This window comes from Mustela lutreola, chromosome 4, assembly GCF_030435805.1.
Source record: "Mustela lutreola isolate mMusLut2 chromosome 4, mMusLut2.pri, whole genome shotgun sequence".
Lineage (NCBI taxonomy): Eukaryota > Metazoa > Chordata > Mammalia > Carnivora > Mustelidae > Mustela > Mustela lutreola.
The window spans coordinates 186,842,590-186,857,132 of record NC_081293.1 but is presented as its reverse complement, the minus strand read 5'-3'; the positions used below and the strand labels follow the sequence as shown (position 1 = coordinate 186,857,132).

The 14,543-nt window shown below is 40.0% G+C and overlaps 1 protein-coding gene across 4 annotated transcripts in view; it reads left to right on the top strand.

The window, feature by feature from the left end:
* Positions 1 to 14,543, top strand: part of DGKI (diacylglycerol kinase iota) — a 436,523-nt gene that overhangs the window by 159,580 nt on the left and 262,400 nt on the right. For all 4 annotated transcript variants that reach the window (XM_059171955.1, XM_059171954.1, XM_059171956.1 and 1 more), the window contains exon 3: positions 8,891 to 8,986. In XM_059171955.1, coding sequence (XP_059027938.1) covers positions 8,891 to 8,986 — 96 coding nt within the window. The remainder of the gene's footprint in view (positions 1 to 8,890; positions 8,987 to 14,543) is intronic.

Genomic DNA, 14,543 nt, shown 5'->3' with positions numbered 1-14,543 from the left:
TAGCAAACCTGTGCCTTCAGGTCTAAGCTCTTGACCTTCAGGTCTGGGTGTTGTCCCCGATTGTGACTCTCACCTCAACCTTTCCCCACTCCCATTCCCATTTCAAAAACTGTTAAGTCGGGTTGATCAAGGCATCTGATGGCCAAGAGGTCAGGAGGAGCTAACCAGCTATAAATCAGTGAATGTCCTGGCACTGGTCTGCTGTGTTAATAGTGGGGGCAGATCTAGCATGATTCTGTGCACCCTTATAGTCTTTTAGTTCACCAAATTGTAATAATTTTAAGTCACACTGGTTGTTGGGAGAGATCGTAGAATCCCACAGTTTCACAGGTCATGGGGCTAAGCTTCTGTCCCTAAGCAAGTGATTGAGCTAATATTGCCCAATAAGAAATAGATGTGAGCCATAAAATAATTCTAAATTTTCTAATAGCCACTTTGAGAAAAGTAAAAATAAATATGTAATTTTAATTTTAGTACCATGTTTTGTTCAACCAAATATATAAAAAAAATTACCATCTCAATATGTAATCAGTATAAAAACTATCAATGAGGAGGTGTGCATTCTTCCCCCCCCCCCCCCACTGAGTATTCAAAGTCGGCTGTGAATTTCACAGTGACAGGACATCTCAATTAGTGGGAACCACATTTCAAGTTCTCAATAGCCACATGCTTCTTGGCTAAACTATCCTTGTTAAACTATCCTAGACAAATTCTACCTACTATTATCATGAAGATTTTGAGGGAGAGACAGTTCAGAGTTCTTTTCCTTTCCAAATTTGTAAGGACATTTACATGAGATACATCTTTATAACTTCCCTCCTGTTTCAAAACATTTATATAAGCAAGTATCTTCCTTTTGTGTAAATGATTTGCCTCTAGTGTCAGTGCATTCTGTGTTATTTGAAGTCTATAAACCCCTCCCACCAATACACACACCTATCCTTTTAACTATAACCATTACTAGGACTTCAGTAGAACTGGAGAGCAAGGAATCATATCTGTATCTATAAATCTATACCTAGATGGATAGATCCATCTTTGTATAGATCCAGCTATATAAACATATGTATATCTATAAAGACTTGTCTCAGTACTGACAGATACAGAAGAAATGTTATCTTCATTTAGAAATGGGAGAACTTTTTTTTTTTTTTTTTTGGTCTGGCACAGATGGATACTCTGAGTTGTATATTGTTTGAGATGGTATTTCAAGGTTGATTTGTAGAGGAGAAAGAGATTCCTGGGTGGGGAGAATGGAATAAACAAAAAGCATGGCACAAAAAAGGGAGGCTATGGCTATATTTAGAGAAGAGTGATGAAGGAAGAAAATGTGCAAAGGTGAATACAAGGAAGGTTGTGGATGGACAAATTGGTGTCCGTGGAAGGTCTAGTGTATGAGATTAAATTTGGATTTCATTTTATAAATAATAGAACATCATTTAAGCATCCTGAGCAAGAGAGAGGCAAAACTGTTGTTATGTTCTAAAGGAATTAATTTTGCAACATTATAAAATAGAGAGAAAGTCAGAATTAGAGTTCAGAGCAGAAGAAACCAGCACTCAGGTTAGATGTGTTCTTCAGTATATGATAAGTAACTTGGGGCTGGATGTAGATAATGAAAGGAAATCCATACAAAAATATAAGGTCTGTGTTAGTTGGTGTAGTCTAGGCTGCAATAAATAGGATACTCAAACATACAATCACTGTGGAAGAGAAGTATATTTCTCCCTCATGTAATGGATAAGGACTGTTTCCGGTAGGCTGAGTGGGAGGTGGGCTCTATTTCACATAGTTTTTCAATGCCCCAGACAGTTGCTCTTAGATCTTCACCAGATGGCTTCTGAAATCATCCCCAAGGTTGCCTTTTCAAGTATCCAGTGTGGGAAAAGAGCATGGAGGAAAGCATGTGGGAGGTTTTGATGGGCCAAGTCTGAAAACCATACATGTCACTCATGCTTATGTTCCATTGGTTAGATCTTGGTCACACGGCCATACCTAGTTGCAAGGAAGGCTGGGTAATAAGGTCTAGCTGTATGTCCAGGAAGAAGAAAAAAATAATTTGGGTGAAAGGTTAGTAATCTTGGTACAAAGACCAAGGGAAAAAACTTAGATAATACCAACATCTATGGGTTAGAAGGGAAGGAAAACTGGAGAGTGTCCACCTTAAAAGTAAAACTGCCAGTTATTTTACCAGCAAAGTGGGATTATTTGGGATTAGCCGAGGAATTATAGTTCGGGACATGCAAGCTATGACACTACCTTTGATCTGGAGATCAAAGGAAAGAAACATTATAGAGAAAAGGAATAGTGTGGGAGAGGCTGCTTTAAATGGAAGTCCACTGGAGGAAAGCGTGAGTTCAGGGAGGTGATGGTTTCTCATTGGCTGAGGTATTTTCTTATTGGCTGAGCTTGTTGGGCATCAAGGAGAAATTCCTTTCCTCTTGCTGAAGGAGCAAAATAGTCTTCTTCGTATTGGGAATGCAAAGTAAGTCTCTTCCTGTTGGCGGTCTGCAATTAATGATGAGTCGTAGAGTGTGACAGCTTCCCCATCTGATCTCCTGACTCCATTTTAAACGAGGCGTCCTTTATTCAGTTTCACAAATGTAACCACAATAACAATAGTAGAAACTACATTGAACACCTATTCTAATTGTGTGCAAGGCATTGGACATTATGCATTTTTCACATTTAAGTATCGCTGTGATCTTGTGAGTAAAGTACACTTATTTCTGCAATTTAGTGGTGAGTAAAATACAGTTTAGGGAAGTGAGAGAGGCCCAAGATCATATAGCTGGTATGTGAAAAGTCTATCTCATAGTTTATTAATATTGAGCTAGAGAAGGATGAATCAGAAATGTAAGAAAACCACAGTGGTTCATTTGTCTGTTCTCTTTTTGTGTGAATGCAACGCCAGCTGGATACCCTTATGCAGAATTCAGGATTCCCCCAGACCATCTTCACTTCTGACATCAGTTGAAGGTTTGGGCATCCCCAGGATCATACTCAAAATGTTTGAGGAGTCACTAGAAGGACTCATAGAATTTACTGAAAGCTATTATATACACATTTGTGGCCTATTGCAATGAAAGGATACAAATTCAAATCTACCCAAGGGGAGAGGTACATGGTACAGAGTCCAGGAGAGTTTCCCAGGTTGAGCTTTCCGTTATTCTCTCCCAGTGGATTTGCGGACAGTGCTAACCTCGCCTAGCAACTTTGTGTGACAGCATGTGTGGCATATTGCCAATCGATCTGAACCTTGGTGTCTAGTGTATTAGTTGTGGCTTGGTCATGTAGACCTGGTTGATTTCCTGCATGGCTGAACTTAATCTCTAGCCCCTCTGGAGGCTGAGCTGATACATGGCTCTAAGCCCCACCATAAGTCATAGTTGTCTTAGACTATCTGGCATGGCTCAAGGCCCCAAGGTAAACATATACTCTTATCAGGCAGAACATTCCCAGCACTTAGATGACCTTTGCGGAGCTGAGGGCAAAGTCCAGATTTCTCTTTTGGGTAGTGTTACTATAAATGTATTTTATTAGGTATCAGATAAGACAGATGTGCAGGAAAAGGATGAGCCATGGGAAAAATGTAGTCTAGTAAGAGGTATGCTCCATCTCTTTTTTTTTTTGCATGACTTTTTTTTAAAAAGGCTTTTCTTCTGTTTGTGATTTTAGAAGACTGTCCTGTTTCTTATTAGGCACCATGTTTACTTCTCACAGTTTATGACTCTAGACTAATGGACAGATAAAAATAATTATGCCTTTCTACCCACTTGGAGTTGCATATAATAAAAATGTGCATGGATTCATTTATTCATTGATTCTTAGTCTTTCATCTTTTCAAGTCCCAAAATTTATTTGTCATTATTTTCCAGGCATTAAGTGAAGCTCTGGACATTCAGTGTTCTCATGGAGCTTAGAATCTCATATATAAGGAAACATTAATCAAAGGATCATTCCAATGAATGGATAATTACCAATGGAGAAAGGTTATTGGAAGGGAACATACTTTTATGAGAGAAACTAACAAATAACTTCACTTAGACTTTGGAGCGAGTGATGGCTTCTTGGAAGGAGTAACACTGGATCTGATGACCAGTAAGTGAATAGAAATTAACCACATAGAATCAGAATGGAGGAGTAAACAATTTGGATAGACTAGGCAGCATATGCAGTGAACAGCCTTTGATATAGGGACATTTGAACAGAGACCTTTAAAAAAAAAAAAAAAAAGAGGGAGGCACAATGTAGTTATCTTGTGTAAGCAATTATAAGTCAAGGGAACAGCCAATTCAAAGGACCTAATGTGAAGCTTCTTTAGCCAGCTTGAGGAAATAAACAGCAAGGAGCCTAGTGACTGCAAGTCATTGACTCAGATAGAGTATTATAGAAGATGAGGTAACCAGGACAGGAAATAAGGTTACAGAGAGATAGGAAGTAAGGGAGGCACCCAGGGACTAGATAGTAAAAGCTTTGCATTCTTCCAAGTTCATGGATAGCCTTTGAGGGATTTCGAGCCTATCAGTGGCTTGGTCAAATTTACATTTTAAAGCAATTACTTTCATTGCTCTGTGAAGAATAGACCATGGGGAGGCAAGACCGATGCAGGGACACCAGTTAGGGGGTATGAGGGCATTCCAAGCCAAAGATTATGGAGGATCAGGTGGTGGTGGTTGAAGTGGTAAGTAATTGAGTTTCATGCCCATTTTGAAACTGGAGTCAGTAACATTAGTAGATGGACAGGAGTGGGAAAGGGAGATCTAAAACGACCCCAAAGTTTTTAGAAAATATTTGCAGCTCTAAGAATGGAAATAGCATTTGAAGTAAGAGTAGATTTAAGGAGTATACCACAGACTGAGTTTTGAGGCTAAAATTTTGAGATGCCTGTTGGTTTCAAGTAGAGATATTGAGAGGGCAGTTTTTTTGTTTTGTTTTAAGGAGTGTGAAGTTCAAAGAGGAGGTTTGTACTGTATGAATAATTTGGGAGATGACAATTGATGGAATCTAAAGTCACGAGAACTAAAAGCAAATAACCTACGACTGGAGGTGGCTGGGGAAGAGTGAAGATCTTGGAATGAGCTGCGGAAAACTCTACTGTTTAGAGTTTGGGATTACAGGAAAGGTCCAGAAAAGAAGATTGTGATGGAGTGGCCATTGAGGTGCAATTAAAAAAAAAAAAATGGAGTATAGTATTTCTAGGAAGCAGGTGTCCCTAAAAGAAGGGAATGATCACTGTATCAAAAGCTGTTGATTACGATAAAGACTGAGAAGTGGCTATTGGACTGAGCCATGTAAAGTCACTGCTGATCTTCACAAAAATAGTTACATTGGAAAGAGAAGGAAGCAAGCCTGATGAGCTGGGTTCGAGAAACAATGCGGTGGAAAGGAAGTGGGGCAGCAAATAAAGAAAACTCATTCTTGAACTTTTCCAGGAAAGGAGAACAAGTAGAAATAACTAACAGGGATGTGTGGATCCAGAAATCAAGCTACAAATACAGTTTTTTCAGCTCTTATTTATATTCAGAGTTGTGATTTGTAATATACAGGTCATTTTGAAATTTATTCTTATTTGACTTTACATTATGTAGTTTTCCATATGGCCAGACTTCATAATTGTCACTTCTTGATGACTTTATAATGCTCTGTTTCATGTATTATTCTACCAAACATTCTTCTCCACAGGGCATTTGTGATGTTTCCAATTTTTGATTATACACAGTAGAAATAAACTTCTTGATGTAAATGGTTTTTCTTCCATTAGGATTATTTCCTTAGGTACATTCCTAATGTAAGATTACTAGTAAGTATATAAACATTCTCATTTATTATGTTGTTTCTTTAAAGGCTTGTACATTGAAGACTTTTTCTTATCCCCTGGATCTATCTTGTTAACTTTGAGCCTTCTCACTATCTATGATTTCCTCTCTCTTCCTCTTTTACCTTCTTCTCTGGTGACTGTACAAGGACAGAAAAGTACCAGATTTAATAGATCAGTCATAGACAAGTTCTAGAATCTATTAACTTGAGGTGGGGAGAGTAGGGTCTGCTTGGTTATGGGGTCTCAGACTCTCTGTACATGAGTCACTTCAGAACGTTGAAAACTCATGGTGTCCAGGTTTCACCCCACATTAGTTAAAGTAAACTCTCTGGGGATGGTACCCAGGTATTCTTAAAAACTTACCAGTTCATTTTAATGAGTAGTCAAATTTAAGACCCAGTGGGTCAGAACCACTGTGGCAGGAAGCTTCTTGTCTTTTTTTTCTTTCTTCCCTATGTGATTAGAAAGACTAATCAGATCTCCACTCAAGAATGAGGTTAGCAAATCCCAATGACCCTTCTATGCCTGCATCTGACTCAAGGTTTATCAGTTTTGTATTTATTATCAGTGGTTTTTGACCATTTTATCCACTGCAACAATTTATTCTTCACTTTCTAAAACTGTTGGTAGGATCTTTGCTCTTTTGGTTTCCCTAATATTTGATGCTGTAATTATGGGTTCAGTTTTCATATTCTCTGGTAGATTTTATGCCGTGCATTACCACACTAGCCCAGTGCCTGGCACCAGTGGTGTGGAATAAATGTTTATTGAATAAATTAAAGAACAACAGAATGAAAAGAGATCTCATTCTATAAATGGCTGTAAATGAAAGTTGGATATCAAGTTCTCAGTAATAGACTGTTTTAGATTGTGGAGATCAATTTCTTTAGGATACCTAACAAAAACAGGATACACACACACATGTCTATGTATGTGTGTGTATATATATATATTCACATATATATGTATATATGTATGCATTTACAAGAAAAATAAATATGTATACTGTCTTCATCCATTCCTACCTGAAAACTTTTAGGGTCTAAACCTATAGCTCTTCTTCTCTTGCTTCTGTTGTTTTTCTGCAAAACTGACTGTGAGGTGAACCCCATTTTCCATTGACTTCCATGAAAAAAAAAAATGAACATGACTTTCTACAGGGAAAAGTGACCGATAGAGAAGAAGTAGTCTTGGTGAAAAGATGTTCAGTCACCCTTTGACATGGACGGTCATGATTCTCATTACCATTGCTTTCTTTTTCTGGAATGTTTTTTGAAGCACTCTAGACATGCATAGGATGCCCCCCACCCCTGCCTTAGAGTCTCCCTGTGCATTGTTTCTGATCGCTGAATATCTGCCGAACTCATGAAATTTCTCCTGGCCCTCACTCTCACTCTTCTAAGAGTTGGTGTCAACCTCCTCAGATGGTGAAGTATCTATAACCTCTAGTTATTCTTGTCTGAAAATCATTTGAGCCTACAGGCTCTGAAGGGAAGGTATTGTACTAGAATCTGAAGAAATATGTTTATTTTAAGAAATAGATGATACTTTGTATTTTTTTCCAGTTTCTCTTCGGTATATGTTTCTGCTACTTCATGTTGAGCTTTGGGATTCAGAGGGCAGTCATGTGGACATTTCTGGAGTCAGTTATTATAAAGGTGACTCGTGTAAGATGGACTTCTATATTACTTGGCTGTTCTATAAAGCTCCTTATTGAAGTCATTTAACAAAATACATAGATTGGGTAGGTTAAACAACAGGAATTTATTTCTCACAGTTCTGGAGGCTGGGAATTCCAGGATCAAGGCACTGGTAGTTTTAGTTCCTGGTAAGAACCCCCTTCCTGGCTTGTAGATGGCCTGGCTTGCGATGCCTTCTCACCCTGTCTTCACATGACCTTCCCTCAGTGTACGTATGGAAAGAGGAAATGATCCCTCTCATGTCTTTTCTTATTAGGGCACTAATTCCAATCATAAGGGCACCACCCACATGACCTAATTACCTCTAAAAGGCTTAATCCTCAGATACTGAGGAACATATGAACATTCAACATATGAACTTGGGGGGAGTCACAGTTCAGTCTATAACATCTCCCATGGGGAAAAAAAATCCATGGTATGCCCCACAGATGAACCAGATACAAACAAAAACACTTTTCCTCCAAGATTAGTAAACTTCATCTCTTTGTGGTTAACTGAGTCCAGTGCTTTCCTTAATAGCTCAGAGTCCTCTTCAAGCAAATGAGCAAAAAATACACAACTGATACACAAATCCCTCAGGTTTCTAAGGTAGTGTGCCAGAAGGAATGTGCAATCCTATTCGGCGTCCTGTTGAAGAAGCATTACACTCCCCCACCCACCCCGACGAAACATTATGCATTCCTGAATGGATGTTTCATGTCACCCATCCCAGCACCTCTGTTTGCAATCACATGTGACCATTTACAGAAGCAGGAAAAATTCAATTGGAGAAATTTAATGTTATATGGGTGAAAGACCTGCTGAAGTAGGAAAAGTGTGAATTAGTAGCAATTTATTACGCTTTGAGTACACAGTGACTTAAGAGTAAGTTTTAAGAAGCCTCTGCCTTAGAACATAATTTACCCATTACTGATATAAGTATGTCTTCAAACAGTCTCTAAAGTAGGTTAGTACCACTGTCCTCCTTAACTCATTTGCTAAGTAAAGGCAACTTTTAATAGGATTTTGGTCTCAATTGTCATGGAATCTGCAGTGTTGGGCCTGCATAAATACGACCTTACACTGAACAATTTGAGGGATTTTTCTTTATTTGTTTAATATATGTTTCACAGATTATCACAGCTTATGGATAAAGCTTTCATAGGCCTCATGTCTGTTTTAGTGAAGGCTTGACAAAATTTTACCAAAGACCTGTTCTATTTCTAAAATTTTGATAGGACAAGCACTGGCCATATTTTCAGGGGTAAAATGAGAAGTGCTTAAACCCTGTGGGTGCCCTTACTTTCTTGCCTCCAAAAACCTAAATTTGAGCTCTCGCCCCTTTACACCTGGAAAGAAAACTGAAGTCAGGTGGGTCTTTTCCTTCCAGGAGAATGCTGTGAACGGAGAGCACCTGTGGCTGGAGACCAACGTCTCAGGAGACCTGTGTTACCTGGGAGAGGAGAACTGCCAAGTCAGATTTGCAGTGAGTGTGCTCCTCGGACCTCTGGGCCCTCACCTGCCCCGAGGAAGGCTGCCACGTGGCGTCTGCGGGCAGCACGGAGGCCACCTTGCCCGAATCTCCAAGGAGAGGTTTGAAAGAGCCTGTCCCTTGTGAGACAGTGGCCAGTCAACGTGGGTTTCAAGGGGTCGGTTTTAATGGCCTCAGGGCTTGGCTTTGCAGGTTCAACTTTGGTAGAAGGTGCTGCTTTGTGATGACTCCCAGGTTTGGTTTGGATTTGTGTGTCGGGGGAAGGTGCATGAGTGCTTGCTTCTGGATGGGGTGTGTGTGTGGGGAGAGGTCTCTGTGTGGAGGAACCGTAACCGTGAGAGGGGGTGACTCGCTTGTAGAGGGGGGAGTGTGAGCACGGGGTGACCCATGGATTTGGCCTTGGGCGCCAGCTGCAAATACAGGCATAGGTCCTTTAGTTTGTAGATATTGCAGGGGGAGGGGGGCGTTGTCTGTTTGTTTGTTTGTTTGTTTAACAGATTAAAGGTTTGTAGCAACCCTGCCCCTGCGCCATTTTTTTCCAACAGCGTTTGCTGACTTTGTGTCTGCGCCGCATTTGGGGAATTCTTGTGATATTTCCAACTCTGATTGTTGTCTGTTATGGTCATCTGTAATCGGTGATTATGACTGGCGGAGAGCCAAGGTAATAGTTAGCACTTGTAGTGATGAAGTATTTTTTAATTAAGGCCTGTCCATTTTTTTTTCTTTGACGTAATGGCATTGCACACTTAATAGAATAGTGTAAATAATAATTTTCCGATGCATTGGGAAGCAAAAAAATTCATTTGACTCCTTTTATTGTGATATTTTATGGCAGTGGTCTGGAACGGAACCCACGGTGTCTCCAGGGTATGCCTATAATTCGGATCAAGCGTGAAGGATAAAGTTCTAGAAACTGGACAGTTAACAAATACATTGGAAGAGCCCATGCTTTTTAAAATTTGCTTTGTATCCTCATTTAGAACCATCAGCTTAAATGTCAAGGTTGTCTTTATATTCTGTGAAAAGAGCATGGTTGCCAGGCATTAAGTTGTGAGGAACTAAAATTTTATTGTTGAGAAAGTGAACTTAAAATTTTTGTGTAATTCAAAATTATTGGTTTGAAAAGAGAGTAACGGGAAACCTAGAAGAGTAAAGAAGAAAGAAAAAATGAGTTTCTTCATATTTGGGGAAATGGGCCTCCTAAATGGCATCTAATACACTTTTTTTTCTCTCTTTCATTATGTTTGTTTATTACATGAAAGAAAGATTTGGAGCAAAATGCAGGGCTTTGGAATTACAAATGAATATGTTTCTATCAATGACTAATACAGAAGAAATTGAGTTTCCGCTAAAGCTCTTAGAAGAATATAGCCTTCAAGCACTTTGATCAGTCTGGCTGGAATTGCAGATCTGGAGGAACAAAACTTTAAAAATTGCATTAGCTGTTCTGATGACTGGTTTATAGGTTTTTTTGGGAAACCTTCATAAGAGTTGAGAGGACCAGGGTTTGCTAGAGTGAAGTTAGGAATAGAGATCAGTGAAAGGCCCAGCTGTACAGGGTCTCCATTTGAATCTCACTATTAGCACTCACTGTGTGATACTGAGAACTCCTGTCCTTTGGGCACTGGTTACCTTCTTAGAAAAAGAGGGTAGGATAAAATTATTTTGAATTTTGCTTCCAACTCAGATCTGTACTTGGTTGTTTGCATTTCTCTTAATCTTGTAAATTCAATTGATTTAAATATCAGGATTTCAACTTTATGCATATGTATTTTGAATTAAAGTATAATTGCATAAACTTTGATTGAATTAACCAAAAACCAAGAGCTGCTCTGGACTGAAATGCTATAAATAATGAATTAACTTTAGGATCTCAGTTAATTGCAAAAACACTGGTCTTGGGACATCAGATAATATAAAATGAAAAAAAGGAAAACCAATTTTACTTATATATATGCTGTTGAACGATTTCTGCTGCTACTGTTTAGGAGTTCTGCATCATTTCCAAATTATTCCCTTTGACCCTTTTCTGGTAGTCTTTTAGGGTCAGCCACATATTACCTCTCTTGGCAAATATATACACAGATAGATTTATGCTCCTAAATAACATTGCTATCCACCAATTGATTATAACTTGGTCACTATTCTCTTTATACCCAGAAAAACAACAATAAGGGAAGTTATAAGTATAAGCAGGAGAAAACAGCATTATGAATATTCCTGGTGCTCTTCTGAATCTTTCTCCAAATTTCACCTCCAATACTCAGCTCTGTTAACTCACTTTACAAAGCGTTTGGAAGGTGAAGAGCTCTCCTCCAAAAAAAACAATGTTGATGAAAGAAGGGATGAATCCGTGAGGAAGCAGAAGGTCTGTGTTTTCTCATTACAGGCTCCTGAAGGCTCAGTTTCTTCACCTACAGAGTAGGGGGAGTGTTTGGAACATTACAGGAGATAATGCATTGAAAGGATTTACTTACCACCGCAACTGACACAATGCGTTTAAAAATTAAAACAACAACAACAAAAACAGAAAGAAGAGAGAAGCAGACAATTCTCAAAAGAACTACCAATCCCAATATATATATGAAACATATTTTTAGAAGGCACCCAAAATAAAACAACTATAAGGAGTCAAGGTCATGTGCCCATTAAATTAGCAAAGATTTACAAAATTAAAATACCTGCAGCTTAGTTTAAGTCAAAATGGATATTCTCACTGTCCGCTCATTAGAGTGTAGATTGGTAAAACAGCTAACACTTGAACAACATGGATCTGAACCATAAGGTCCACTTATATGTGAAATATTTCTGATAAATACAGGATAGTATTATAGCTATAGTAAATTATTTTCTCTTGTGATTTTTTTAAAAAAGATTTTATTTATTTACTTGACAGACAGATCACAAGTAGGCAGAGAGGCAGGCAGGTAGAGAGAGAAGAGGAAGCAGGCTTCCTGCTGAGCAGAGAGCCCTGTGCGGCACTCAATCCCAGAACCCTGGGATCATGACCTGGCGAAGGCAGAGACTTTAACCCACTGAGCCACCCAGGTGCCCTGTCTCTTATGATTTTTTAAAACTATTATCTACAACTTACTGTATCATAAGCATACAGTGCATAGCATACAAAATATGTGTTAGTCGAATGTTTATGTTATCAGTAAGGCTTCCAGTCAAGGGCAGGCTATAGAAGTTAAGTTTTAGGGAGTCAGAAGTTATATTTGGATTTTTGGCTGCACAAGAGGTTGGTGCCCTGAACCCCCACACTGTCCAGGAGTCAACTGTACTTCAGAAAATTGTCAGCGTGTAGTGAAAGCATTACAAAGCTCTCTCTCTCAGTCTGGGCATCATATTTGGCAGGGGAGGGGGGACATTGGCAGGAAGGGAAAGACCGGGAGGAGTGTGCTCCACTTGGTTCAGGGTAGGGAGCTTTGTAGTAGGAGTAAGAGTGAAATAACCTGGATTGCCAAAGAGTATTAATGAAGGGAGATAGAGAACTGACCTCTTCCAGTGTTGAAAGACCTGCCTTGAAGAAGAGGGGAGGGTCTTGCTCTCTGTCGTTAGGAAGGTAGAACTGAATTCTCCATAAGAATCCATTGACGCTAGCAGCGAATCTTACATGGATCATAAATATCACCTGGAAAACCTGTTAACAATGTAGATGACTATTTCTCTCCTTGCTCCAAACGCTGATTCAATATGTTGGAGCTGGACTTGGGAATCTGCAATTTTAGCAAGCCCCTCAAATAACTACGGTGCAGATGGTCCACAGGCTTAACTTTGAGGAATACTCTATTACAAGGAAGAGCTTTAACAACCAGAGCTATCCAGCAAAGGATCAAGGTTTCTAGAGAGACAGGCTGAAATGATGTGTTTACCAACAAGCCGGATGGCCATCTTTCAAGGCTGCTGAGTGTGGGGGGGAGGGGTGCACATCGGCTTTGGGTAAGAGGTTAGGCAAGTTAATCTCCAAGAGAGCCTCCAGTTTCAATGTTCTGTTTGCAGCTAAATAGCTGAACAACCATTTGGTAAGAAAAAAGCAGGTGCAAATGGATTCTGCATCATAATCTCATTCCTTTCAATGAGGCACCTTTGAAGATAGCCAGCCTGTTGAGATAAGGACCAAACTGCCAAGACCAGGTACTACCCGCAGGCTTCTAAGCAATGTACAGGCAGAGCGTTCAGAGGAGGAGTGAGTCCATTACCAAAGATGTGCCTTTCCCTCCTTACCTTATTTTAGCAAAGCAAATGTCACGGGTAGAAGTTAAGAGAAAGGAGGAATCAGTGTGGGTTGAGGTAGACAGAGGCAGCTTCATGGCAGTGGGGCTTAAGCACAGTTTGAAGGATGGGTAAGATTTACATAAGCGGTGGGGCAGGAGAACATTCAGGAAGCGAGAGGAACATTAGGAAACTCAGAGGCAGGAACAAGCATTCAACAAGGGAGGAGGCGATCATCAGACATGTATGGTCACAACAGAGGGCATGTGCTAGGTAAGAATGGAAAAAAGGACAGATGGGGGCTGTGCGTGTCCATGTCTTTGGAACTGACACTTGGAGTGCACGTTATAAATGCCTGTGTGCTTAGGGAGCATGGCCACGTAACAAGTTGTCTAAAGCAAGACCATTTCAGGGGTGAAAGAAGCTCCTGGCAGGAAGGGCGCCGTAACATTAAGAATAAACCAGAACTGCATCAGGGACACTGAGACGCTCACCCTGACTTATACGGACATTGCAATAGTCTCTTTAAAGCCAAAGCCGTCCTGCAAATCCAGGACTTCCTGCTGCCCTATGGACTGATATTTGGGGCTGGTATTGGAGGGTATTGAAAGCAAGGCAGTGGCCTCATAGGACACAAAGACGTTTGTGGGAGGGTTTACTCCAAAGCCTTGGGGCTGAACCAGATGACCTTTAAAATCCTTCATCTTCTGCATTTCTCTAGTGACAACATTTAATACTGTAGAATGTCTGTGAGCAGAAATTTAATGGGATTAAAGTTGTTCCTAAATCAGCTACAGTCCCCAAATTAGTAACTGTTTCTTTTTCTGGCCTAGAGAGAAGAAAGGGATAGGGAGGCAGCAGTAATGAAATTGGAGCAGAAGGATCACTGTTTCCCAAACACAATTATGGGGGGGAAGAACTGAAATAAAATCCCAACTAGGACCACTTCCGTTTGGTGCTATGTGTTGAGGTGGACATTTCTTCCTTCATTTATTCTGGAAGTGTTTGTGGGCTGGGTGCCTGTGCCCGGAACTGCAGACAGTGAGTGTGGAGAGCGACCAGTACCTGGAAATGACAGTATCACAGTGTGGTAGGTAGAAACCCTTCTCGTGCGTTGTTGATAGTATACACAAAGACGCTCAGCCACATACTGGCTTCTAAAGAAATTCACACCTCCGTTAATAGTCAATAGAGCACATACTAGTGCAGACCTATTTTGACACTGAAATTGCACTTGTCTACATTGATACATTGATGCACCCAAAAACCGTAGTCAGGGTCCACAACCTGCGTCTACTTGAGTAGACAGAGATGGGCTCTCTGGGACGTGGGAAGG